The sequence below is a fragment of the Pseudonaja textilis genome, chromosome 1 (assembly GCF_049901715.1).
Source record: "Pseudonaja textilis isolate UNSWEBS1 chromosome 1, rPseTex1.2, whole genome shotgun sequence".
Classification (NCBI taxonomy): Eukaryota; Metazoa; Chordata; class Lepidosauria; order Squamata; family Elapidae; genus Pseudonaja; species Pseudonaja textilis.
Genome location: NC_141990.1, coordinates 287,368,856 through 287,381,139, shown reverse-complemented (window position 1 = coordinate 287,381,139; position 12,284 = coordinate 287,368,856). Strand labels below are relative to the sequence as shown.

At 36.9% G+C, this 12,284-nt stretch overlaps 1 protein-coding gene across 19 annotated transcripts in view; it reads right to left on the bottom strand.

Annotated features, from left to right (window-relative positions):
* NRXN3 (neurexin 3) overlaps window positions 1–12,284 on the bottom strand; it is a 1,274,597-nt gene that overhangs the window by 1,213,261 nt on the left and 49,052 nt on the right. For all 19 annotated transcript variants that reach the window (XR_015741112.1, XR_015741113.1, XM_087922067.1 and 16 more), the window contains exon 2: window positions 7,650–8,818. Coding sequence is in view for 17 of the 19 variants with exons in the window: in XM_087922067.1 (XP_087778193.1) it covers window positions 7,650–8,358 (709 nt within the window). In the remaining 2 variants the exon portion in view is untranslated. The remainder of the gene's footprint in view (window positions 1–7,649; window positions 8,819–12,284) is intronic.

Below are 12,284 nucleotides of genomic sequence, written 5' to 3'. Positions count from 1 at the left end.
CCTAAGTGTAAGGACTTTACTTTCCTCTACATTGAATTTCATTTTGTTAGATATGGCCCAGTGTTCTAGTCTGTCAATATCCATCTGGATCTTGAGCCTGTCTTCTTGGGTGTTAGCTATTCCTGCCAGCTTAGTATCATCTGCAAATTTGGTAAGTTCCCCTCTATTCCTGCATCTAAGTCATTAATGAAGATATTGAAGAGTACTGGGCCTAAGACGGAACCTTGTGGTACTCCACTGCTTACTTCCCTCCATGTAGACTTAGACCCATTAAGGACTACATGTTGAGTACGGTTTGCCAGCCAGTTGCAAGTCCATCTAGTGGTGGTGCTATCTATTCCACATTTTTCTAGCTTACTAAGAAGTAGGTTGTGGTCTATTTTGTCGAATGCCCTGCTGAAATCTAAATATATTATGTCCACAGTATTTTGTTGGTCTACTAATTTAGTCACTGTGTTGAAAAATGAAGTAAGATTGTTTTGGCATGATCTGTTCTTAACAAACCCGTACTGACTGCTAGTTATTACTTTACTTGTTTCTAGATGTTGGCAGATCTGTTTTTTTTTTTATTATTATTATTATCTTTTCCAATATCTTCCTGGGTATTGATGTTAGGCTGATTGGTCTATAGTTTCCTGAGTCTGTTTTTTTTTTTCCTTTTTTGAAGATGGGAACCATATCAGCTCTTTTCCAGTCCTCTGGTAGTTCACCGGTGCTCCAGGATTTTTGAAAGATATGGTGCAGTGATTCTGAGATGACCTCTGCCAACTCCTTTAAAACTCTGGGATGTAGTCCATCAGGCCCCAGTGATTTGTTTTCATCAAGATCAGACAGGTGTTCTCTTACTATTTTTTTGCTTATTTTAACTTTTATTTCTGGTCTGTCTTTTATAGTTATGTTTTTGGTGGGTTGAGCTATAGTTTCTTTTTGCATGAAGACGGATGCAAAGAATGAGTTAAGCAGTTCTGCTTTCTCTCTGTTGCCTGTTTCTTCCTTGCCATCTTCTCTCTTCTCTCTCTTCTCTCTTTATTTCCTTGATTTTTTTTCTTGTAGAGCCCAAAACTCTCACCACTTAGGTTGAGTCCATTTCTAAGACAGTCCATACTACCTGATTCATTCCAAGCTTTGTCATAATCTTTCATTTTTGCTTACACAAAAACACCTACATACTTTAAAGGTTATTTACAGAATAACAATTGGGGTGAAGGACATCCAAGTTTGAAAGAAAAGCAACATTTAAAGTAAATGCTATGAGCAGCACCTGAACAACACCTCTGTTAAGCATCCTTATTTCCAAGAAATGTTTCTATTAGGCTAAAATAAAATTGGATGGAAAAGCATAGAAAAGTGAGGTCATTTGATTTTATTTGGATAATAATTACTTATACTCTTTCCCATTTGAACTGTAAATAGTTTACAATAAGATCTATTGCTATTCCTTGTTTCAAACTTACTCTCTCCATTTCAAATATACTTCCCATCATCTCTGAACCTCAGCAATTCATAACCATTATCAATTTTGTCTGATAAATTGCAGCAAATATGTCTGCAATGAAGGATGGTTGGAGGGCAATGCAATTCCACTCAAGAGCAACACTGCTATCACTAGACCGCAGTGGAACTCAGAAAATCCACTGCTTCCCTAGGTGGGATTATCAGTCATTACAAAAGACAAAACTGGAACCAAAAGTTAAGACAGAAAGTGCAGAAAACAGAGTAAATCTAAACAGATGGATGCTGTGGAATATCATAAAAACAGAGTCACTTTTTCCCTCAGTTCTGCCCAGTTGGAACAGTGATGGTGTGCAGGTCTTCTCTTGGGTATTGAAGGACTGTTCGCTGGATGTACATTCTCACTGTCTTCCATTATATTTTTTGCTCTGTTGTAACTGAGAAGTTCCAACTGCTTTCCATAATCTCCACCTTTAAAACTTGACTAGGAGTTCAGAAAGTGTATACTCAACCAATTTTGACAGCTAAATCCACATAGTAAGCTGAGTAAACATCAATACAATGATTTCAAAGAATGAATTAGTTCCTCCTCCTAAATGCTCACCTTACTATTGTGCCTTGGATACTCAACCTCTCCAACACAAAGAGGAAATGATTTATACCATTAAAATAATTATCCTTAAGAAATTAATTAGATGTCTCTGCTTACTCACATAACATGCCACAAATTAGTTCACCTAAAATTTTAACACCTCCACTTCCTCACGAAATTGACAGTCCTGTTCAAGGTTGCAAGACTGTATCTTGTTAATTTAACAATCCAGAACTGTAATCATCTTCCCCATATATCTCACATAGTATTTCTGTCCATACTTTCTCCAAAAAATTCAGAATTTCACATACTACAGTACTTTCAGTTACCACAGGATGTAGCTTCCAATATAAAATGTATATTTTTGGTATGTGTGTGTACAAAAAAGAGAAAAAACATGCTATCTAACAATAGCAAATTATAATAACTTAGGTACAGACTGAGGGAGATTGCTTTTCTGATATTTACAACTATTATTATTAGAACAAATTATGCTTACCCTGCACCGTGCAGCCTGCAAGCACTTTGCAGCCATTAATTAGTTCATCTTGTGTTGGTGGCCATCTGGATCACCATCAAATTAAGATATGTTTGGAAAACAGTATCAAAACACACAAAAATAATTTTCTTCTCTGGAGAATGCATGGAAGAATAAGAGAGATTGCATTGGGAGTGATTCATCAAAATCTTTTGTGGATTTTCACCAAAAACATCAATGACAGTGGCCCTATTTAACATCCCACTAAATCAGTTTTATTAGACCAGGATGAGCACAGTGGGCCTCAGCTCACATGTTCTCCAGCATGGCTGTGAAGCATTTATTCATCACAGTTTAGTGTCTATCCTGAACTTTATTATGTGGTTAAATAAAATTAGAAGCAGAAATTTTAAATTCCTCTTCATGACTTGTCAAGGGGAAAGGGGGAAATATCAGGGGTCCATGGCTCACTATAGCTTGATCCCACTACTCCTTTGTTTTAACAGGACATATGATCCGAATACTTTCTGAGGATGGAAAATTATCATCCTAATCCAATTATGTTGAATTTCAAAAATCTAGCTCATTTTTCATTTCTAGCCAAATGCAGAATTGGCAGCTTGGTCCATGACAGAACTTTTACACAATAATTCCACTCCTTCTTATTTCTACCAATGGTGAAGTGACAAAGAATCACCACAAACTGAAATAGGAATTAATGTTATGGAAAAGGCTGTATGTGTTGTTGCAGAAAAGTAATATCAACAACCACAACAACTTCATATTCTTTGCTTTTTTACTTTTGGTTTATGATTCTTATTACTATTATAACTTAAGTGCAATTCAAGCTTTGGGATCAGAGCCAGAAAAACCTAATGTATACCATGTCATCTCAACTTCAACCTGTAATAACAGGGCAAAAATCAGGAGAACCCGGTAGCTGTTTACCTCTGCTGAATTTTAAAAAAACAGCCATTCATATTCACTCATCAAAAAAATGGAAGTAGAAGAAAATATTATGGTCATGTTCATTTGTTTTTTGATTACAAAATATATGTAAATTAAGAACAGCCATCAAGCTCTGGAGCAATGCCAGAACAGTTATTAGTATCATAAAATTGAAGGAAGGTGCTAACAGGGCATTGTGCGCCTGCAAGAAAAAGTCAAGCAGCTGCCATCAAGCCCATCTGGAACAGGAAGCCATGCCCATGCCAGAGGGTCAGGTGGAAGATAGGTCCTGGCTACAATAACCTGGCTCCTTCTTTTCCTTTAATGGAGCACAGAGAAATCTGTTCACTCCATAGTCAAAAGTGTGATAATTATAGAGTAACAAGCTCCACTGTTATTCCGGAGGCAGCATCCCCAGGAAATCTTGCTCTGCAATCAAGGAAAGAAGTGCAATCAGCCCCCTATTCAGGCTTTGTTTAGAAACAGCCCCTGTGGGAGGAAGGAGGCTTTGAGATGTTGCTTGTAAAGCAGGTGGTGAGGTTGGCTATAAAGTACTGTTACTACCAGAGGGGCTCAATGCAAGTTCTTAGCAAAATTTTCAGTCAGCCCCACCTAAAAAACCCAGGGAAGCCATAGGAAGGATCTATGTTTGATGATCTCCTCAAATTGTTCTAAGTAGTAATCTCTCTTCTGAACAGAGCGAAGGATATCAATGTCATTTTCCATGCTTCATGCCCTGTGTAACTTGAGAAGTGCAGGACTGGTCTCCATCAGGGCAAACTAACTGGTGCTCTTCCAATGTTCTGAATTACACTACTTACTTGCTGGTTTTGAAATGTAAGGCAACTAGAAGACATCAATTCTTCATCTCCTAGTCTAGACATTGGTTGGAAAATCATACCTTTTGAGGTATGTATACATGAAACAGACTTATTAATTTAACGATCAACATTACTAGCTCTGTCACTGTGATGGCGCATCTAAGAAAATGCCCTGATGTTATATGGCACAATATCTTTGTCACAATTAAACAAGAGTGAGACCTCATCCCAACAGCGCCTAGGTGAATAGCAGTAGGGCTCTAGAAGTACTCTTGCTCCTGTGCTTTTTTTTAAATGCACATCTAGCATGTGTAGCCATTCTGAAAAATTGAGCCGCTGCTGGCATCAGGCTAATAAGAGTAGGGTAGGGGAGATACAAGGAATTTTTCTATTACAACTCTTTACTCTATAAGGTCTTGGAACATCTCCAGAGGAAACTGAGAATTGAAGAGTTTGTGTTTGATGTCAGTTGTTGTGGGCCCAACCTTACTTATAGCCTGAATGAGTCAGCTGCCTGAGGCAGCAGATTTTGGATGTCATAAAAAGTTAGCAGTGTTAATTATTTATTTTGTTATTATTTCATTACTACTGCCAGAAATGGAGTTGGTGGATTTTCACCCTCATTTGCCAGAATAATTTTGCCAACTCTGAGTAATCTATGTACCTTGGGTGAGTGACTTTATTTACTGCTGTGCCTTAGGCAGCACTATATCTTGGGCCAATCCTGTGTCAGATGCCTACTCAGCCAGTAGAAGTTTTTGTGTATGTGTTGAAAACAAAATGCATAAGTCTTCTTGGACTTTCCTTGAATCCCCGTGATAATGGGATCCCGTGAGCACATTTACAGCACAGATTTAAAAGGTTTAGTATTTCCTCTCCTCGGGGAATTGTAATTTAAGAGGAAAAATAGGGATCTTAATTGGAATTCCAGAATTTTTGCCAACTTCCAGAATTCTTTAACAAAGCTAGGACATTTAATCAGAAGCATTTAATTTTTCAAGAGTTCTTGGAGTGGAGCTTTTCATTATTTGGAAGTAACATATCATACACAATTTTTCCTTTTGTTTGTTTGCTACAACAATAAATGCAATTCTTTTGTCAGCTACACCATCATTTAAATCCTTCAAGACATCATGGTATTATTGTTGAATGGGATAGAAATATTTGGAGGAAAAATATTTAGAGAAAAATTTGAAAAGGGTTTTAAAAGAGAAGCTGAGCAAAAAGAGGGGAAATCTCTGGGTATGGAAAGCACTTATTGGGTGATAAAACTTTACGTCCACTTGCAGCACTAAGATTTGCATTAGTTAATAGTAAATACTACCTTCTAATGCTTAATTTTGGACCATCCACTTAAGGAAATAGTTTTTGAAAACAATATCTAAGTTTGGGGGTTAAATTTGCAGATTAACATGCCCTGGTTGCAAAACCTGGCATAGTTGGATAGTTGTTGTTAAGTCATCTGAACCTCACCATTGCCAATCTGTTCTTCAATTTACCATTGCATTAGAGATGACAATGAAATCAGATCCCCATTTGTTATCTGGATATCCTCTACTATTCCTAACAATTATTCACTTGTCTATATGAACAGGTGATGACAGCACCAAAGGACCTGCAATGCTTGCTGTCATTTTCATTTCTGTATAGTAATGGAAGTGATAGAAGCAGGGAGGGATTTAGAAATTACTAAATCCAGGAAAAATCTTCCAAAGAGCTTTCTAAGTTTACATGGTGTATAATATCAAGTACAAGCTGTTTCCAAAATCCATACATCTGTGTTGTTTCTTGTAGAATTTTACCAAGTACTTCTATAAAAGATTTAATTATGCACGTTATGTATAATGGAACTGCATTTTGCCTTAATGAATCTGTGATACTGTAAATGGAATATGTAACTTTAGTATTGGTGGGGCTGGCTAAGTACTCACTTATATATCCTTTCCTTGTCCACAGAATAAATGAGCTTCTTGTAGTTTTGCCATCCAGTGACACAGGAATCAATCAATAGTTGAGTAATGGCTTGAATTCATTTGAGAGAATTATGCACTGCATTTTGCTATTAAAACGGGAACTATTGATTGAGTCCTATCAACTCCCAGCAAAAACCAGAAATCCAAGAAATAAGAAATGGTGTGAAACTATTTAATGCCTCAAGTGTCAAGGAGTGGTTGGAAAGGAGAGACATTCCTGCTTCTCTTGCTCAAAAGAGGATACTTCTTGGCACACCAAAATCTGAATGAGTGATTCGACAGAAGACAAGAGGAACAGAAGAAAGTTGCTAAAATTATCTGAATTAATTATTTTCTAATTGAGTTGAACTACAACTACCATAATTCTCAGTCAGTCTTGGAACTGTTTAAGCATTTGTCCAATAAATCCAGATCAATCAAGTTGGGGAACTCTACAAAAGGAATTCAGAATCATCTCGCAATACAGTCATTCATTGGTAGAACTCAAACTTGATTTGGCTTCTCCCACTTGATACCTTTATTTATTTTGTGTACAGTGGAGGTGAATTTTTGTTCTTGTTCTTGAGCAACCTGCAGCAAAGCCGAAGTGAGGATATATCCATGATTCATAACTAGATTAGACTTCTGAAGGACTTAACTTACCCTGGAAATTACATAGGAAAAAACTTGGGGAGATAAGTGAAAAGAAAGAAAGCATTTTAATCAGACAATGAAACAGTTGAATACTAACAGCAAACAAGAGCAAATTACACAGCAAATTAAATTTATGTTTTCAATGTTTGTTTTATACATTTACAAAGATTCTCACCCAGTCCAAGACAATATAGTCATTCTTCCATCTTCAACCTGGTTTGAACAGTTAAAAACAACTCAAAAACGTTACTCAAAAAAATTGTGGCAGAATTATGGCAGAATTTCAGCTAAATATTTATGATCTAAATGCTTTTAATGAATACACATCATAGTTACTCTTTTTTATTTCTCTGTCATGTAAGGCATTCAAAGAGTCTCTGGCCTTTGCTTTAACCACTATAACTTATTTTAGACAGAGGAAGATATTAAGATGAGCTGCTTATTTCATTAATTAACACTTTGCCCCAATTTTCATTTTCAGTGAAGACAATGACTATTTTTTTCCAAGATGATATGTGTCTAAAGCAATCTTTGACCAAACCAAAGCATACAGGAAATATTTAATGACCAAGCTAAAAATGTACAGCAAATATTGTGAAAATAGATTCAGAACCATGATTTATGAAATGGCATGCTGAACTAGCATAATATATTCTTCTTTTTATTTCAAAGATGATGAAGCTGAAATGACTAGACAAATGTGGCCAATCAGATATTTTTATACAAAAAAATCTCTCAGGAAGAAGTCTTACCTTCAGAACAGAGTTTCCCAATGTATCCAGTGGCTGAGCAATCACACTGTGGTTCACCATCCAGAAGAAAGCAAGTTCCACCATTTTCACAAGGATTCTCTGTACACAACCCTTCCATGTCCAGGCGGACTCCTTGGTGTCCCAGAAGCTGAGGTTCTGAATTGCCGTATTTCAGGTCCATGATAAATCCTTTAAATGATGGCTCACCCAGGACACTCTCAAGGGTTAAGGCTGCAGGACGGATATCTGATGGGACACCTCCCAAAAAGAGGTCACTAACAATATTCATATATTGACGCTGTGGACGCACCTCACCAGGTTTGGCTTCACCATCAAGAACCAGAACTGTCCGGAGATGGTTGCGACTAACCATCAAAAAATGTAAATTGCTGTCATTGACCTGCTTTTCTGTAACAACTGTAGCTTCAGCACAGTCTACACTGAACCGCAGCTGAATGCGTCCATCCATCAGGGATAAACAGAGAAAGTCGCAGACACCACCATCATCAAAGTAGAGAAGGAGCCCAGCTGAGATGTTCGTCTTCAATTGGAAGCTTAGGTCACTTCTTGTGCTTGCATCCCAGCGGAGGTAACGAGCCCACTGATTTGGAAGGCCCATAAACTCAAGGCCAAGACAGAGGCTGAGAAAGGTTCCCAACAATAAGGTCACCTTCAAGGTGAAAGAGGCAGAGTGGAGTGAAAAGTCCATTTTTGAAAGTAGTGCTTATTTTCTCCTTTGGGAAAACAAAAATATTAAAGCCACCTGCACGAAAGAGAATGGCTCTTTAACAGTCACTGAAGCCAGTAAATTCCACAAGAGAAAAAACTCTAAATTGGAGAGGTAAGATCTTACCTGCCCCTAAGAATAGAGAGACCTTTATCCAAGAAGGAGAGAAAATATTATGAAGATTTTCCAGGAGAAGCAATTTTGTAAGGGTTGGATTTCCACTTGTGGCCTTGTATTGCTGACCCTAGATTCTTTCAGTGAAAGGTAGAAGCAGTAGACAGCCTCCAAACTACAGCTTCTTAAAAGTCGTGGTGGCACCAAAACATGGATAGCAGCAACCTCATCCAGTCAGAGACTCCATGGATAGAAATGTTGAAGTCTATCTGCATTGTGTCTAGAAGATGACCCTATCCCCAATTCCTCACTTGTTGGCAATTGGATCCTAAAGAAAAAATGGGAGAAAAATACATTAGCTTTACTCATCACAAATTTGTTCATCTCATCATCAAAACATTTTACAGGGTTGACTAGAAGACATGTATTTGTCCAACTGCTGTTATTATGTATTTCTAGTTCCAGAGAAATATTCAATGTACACATAAAGCTGTATCATTTATCTATTAAAAATGTAATTCTAACTAACAAAAACATATTGCAACTGATACAAAACAAAAACAAAGGATGAAAACCTAATCACAGCAAGCCTAAGATATGTTACAAATTAGATTGGGAGTCATAGACAGGTCTATGAACACTGCAGAACAACCAGACACAAGAACAGTTTTTTCCCGAATGCCATCACTCTGCTAAACAAATAATTCCCTTAACACTGTCAAACTATTTACTAAGCCTGCATTACTATTACTATTCATCTTCTTATCCTTCCTTCCACCCATCTCCTCCCACTTATGACTGCATAAATGTAACTTTGTTGCCTGTATCATTATGATTTTTGACTGCTTATTTTTACTCTTTGACTACTATTAAGTATTATACTTATGATTCTTGACGAATGTATTTTTTTTCTTTTTCTGAACACTGAGAGCATTTACACCAAAACAAATTCCTTGTGTGTCCAATCACACTTGGCCAATAAAGAATTCTATTCAATTCTATTCTAGTTTAATATTAAGGACAGATTAATTAACAAAGGATTTTTATCATCTGAAACTGATCTGTAAGTTTTCTGAAAAGATACACAGAGGATTATAGACAATGAAGAAAGAAAGTTTGATATATAAGATACCTATTCTATTCTGTGTATAAGAGTAAACTGAACTGGAGGATGAATTTTATTTCAACCGTAACTAGAAAACATTGGCTTGAAGCATGAACTAAAACAGAAATTTTATAAGGCAAATAGATCACTGTACTTTCAGATGTACTACATTTCTTCCCTTTTGTCAAACTCGCATCATCATGGTGGTGGTCACGTGACGAATTGTGACTTCACTAAACCGGTCATGGGCATGGCCAGTGCGTGATGCATCTGGCCCACAGACCGCGAGTTTGACATTCCTGATGTATACCATGATACCAAACAAAACAAAACACTAGGAAAGCACTCTTTTTCTAATCCAAATATGATGGAAGCATTCACTGACTAACAAAAAACAATAACTGGAACAGCCTGGACCTTGTTAGCTTAACTGTTTAAAAACAAAAATGCAATCAATTATTGGAGAGTAGAACAAAGACAATGCCTGATAAAACCCCTTGCTTGCAGGAAAAAAAGCAGGATTGATGCAAACATCTTGAAATTATAGTGAAGAAAAAAGAAAAACTAGGGATGAGGAATTTGTTACATTGTTCCCCTAAATATGAGTCATTAGTTTAAAAGATGACACATGAAACCTCCTGTACCTAATTACTTATTTTGTTTCTCAGCCACTGAAGACACCCTGGAAAACTCAAACCCCTGAAAGAGCTCATAGCAGTTTGTTATATCCTTGGAATGTCACATTAACAAGAGAGGTCATCTTGCTCTTGAACACAAGTGCTTGCAGAACAGGCACATTTTTGGTGAATAAAGGCATCACTGATTTGGAAGGAACTATTTCGAAACAATCCCAAACTGTCTGGCAAATTATGATCCTTTTGTTATGTGCGGGTGCTGGAAGTTGGATTGAAGTTGGATTGAAGAAGTTGAATTGAAGAGATTAAGAACTTGACTTCTGATTTTGCAGAAGATAACCTGAATGGAAACTAAGCTCAAATCGTAACAGTGGTAAAAATGGCCTATTAAACACAGATTTTTCAAAGTATAAGTTCATGGAGAAAATGCAGAAAATTACATGCAGAAAATCATGCTCAAAACTTATTGACATTTTGAGTTTGTATTGCACACCATCAAATTTCTTCAGCACTAAAAGATTTAAATAGTAACAATTTTACCTCTTTTGTTTATCAGGTCATGTAATTATTGCTACTATAGATATAAAGAATCAGAGGTTGTTGAAAACATATAGCATCAAGCTTCTTTTTGCTGCTCTATATGTGTCTCAATATAGTACCTCAATATATAAGTACCACAATATATGGTACTTCACTTGGAGTAAGCCAAACTATTATAGAGGCTAAGGCATGGATTAGCATGTTTATTTTATGGTAGACCAGCTAGATGTACATTATTCTTTCCATTCAATTGGATATTTTTATGTGTAAATTGGACAGATTTGGTCTGTCCTTCAGTTGTTTAGTCTCTGGGAGACAATAAAACAACAATTCATGATGCAGACCAATACTGATGATATATATGCCACCAGCCAGGCCTCCATTGAACGCCACTTTCTTATTTTTATTCTCTGGAATATCAGAAATTAAGGGGAGCATTTTCATTGATTGCATTGCCAACAGCAGTAATGGAAGAACATTTTGCTGAAAATAATAATGAACAATCTCATCTGCCCTTACAGGTTTGATCAAGTAGAGTCCATGACTTTGTATTGTGTTCTCACTACAATGACAACCAACAGAAACATAGAAAAGTGATGGCAGAAAAAGACCTAGACGTTGATCTAATCTGCCCTTTTAGTTTTTTGTTGTTGCTGCTACTGCTGTTTGTTTACTTGTAATTTATTTATTATTTTAATTATTTGTTTATTTTTATTTTTTATCAGGTGATGGACATGTGTTTATCCCAAGCATGTTTAAACTTAGTTACTGATTATTGACCCACTACATCTGCTGGAAATTTGTTCCAACCTTCCACCATACGTTCTGTGACTTTCTAACACTTCTTTTGAACTTCCCTCCTGTCAATTTGAGGTTTCGCCCTGTGTTTTTTATTTTTGCTTAAATATTGAAAATACTGTCTTCCAGAAACTTATTCACATTTACAATAAAATTAAATGTTTCAGTCATGTACGCAATTTCCCTTCTGACCTTCACGCTATATATATTCAGTTCCTCCAATCTCTCCTTATATGTTTTGTCCCTCAGACCTTGCACCATTTTTCTCAACTATCACTGGACTCACTCAATCACACACACACACACACACACACACACGTGTGTGTGTATGTGTGTGTGTGTGTGTGTGTGTGTGTGTGTATTCTGCTCACATTGCCAAGAGTTCGATTCCTTCAATCCTGACCTGCTCAAGGTTGACTCAGCCTTCCATCCTTTCCAGGTTGGTAAAATGAGGACGCAGATTGTTGGGGGCAATATGCTGACTCTGTAAAGCTCTTAGAGAGGGCTGTGAAAGCACTGTGAAGCAGTGTATAAGTCTAAGTGCTATTGCTGTTGCTAAATTGGGTCTGACTAAATGTTATAGAGTGGGCTTAAGGCCTCCCTTTTCTTGCTGATGATCCCTCTGATGAAGCATCCCAGAATTCTGTTTGCTTTCACAGCTGCTAGCTACACCTCTTACTCATTTTGCAGTGATTTGCTATGAGCACACCTTTCTT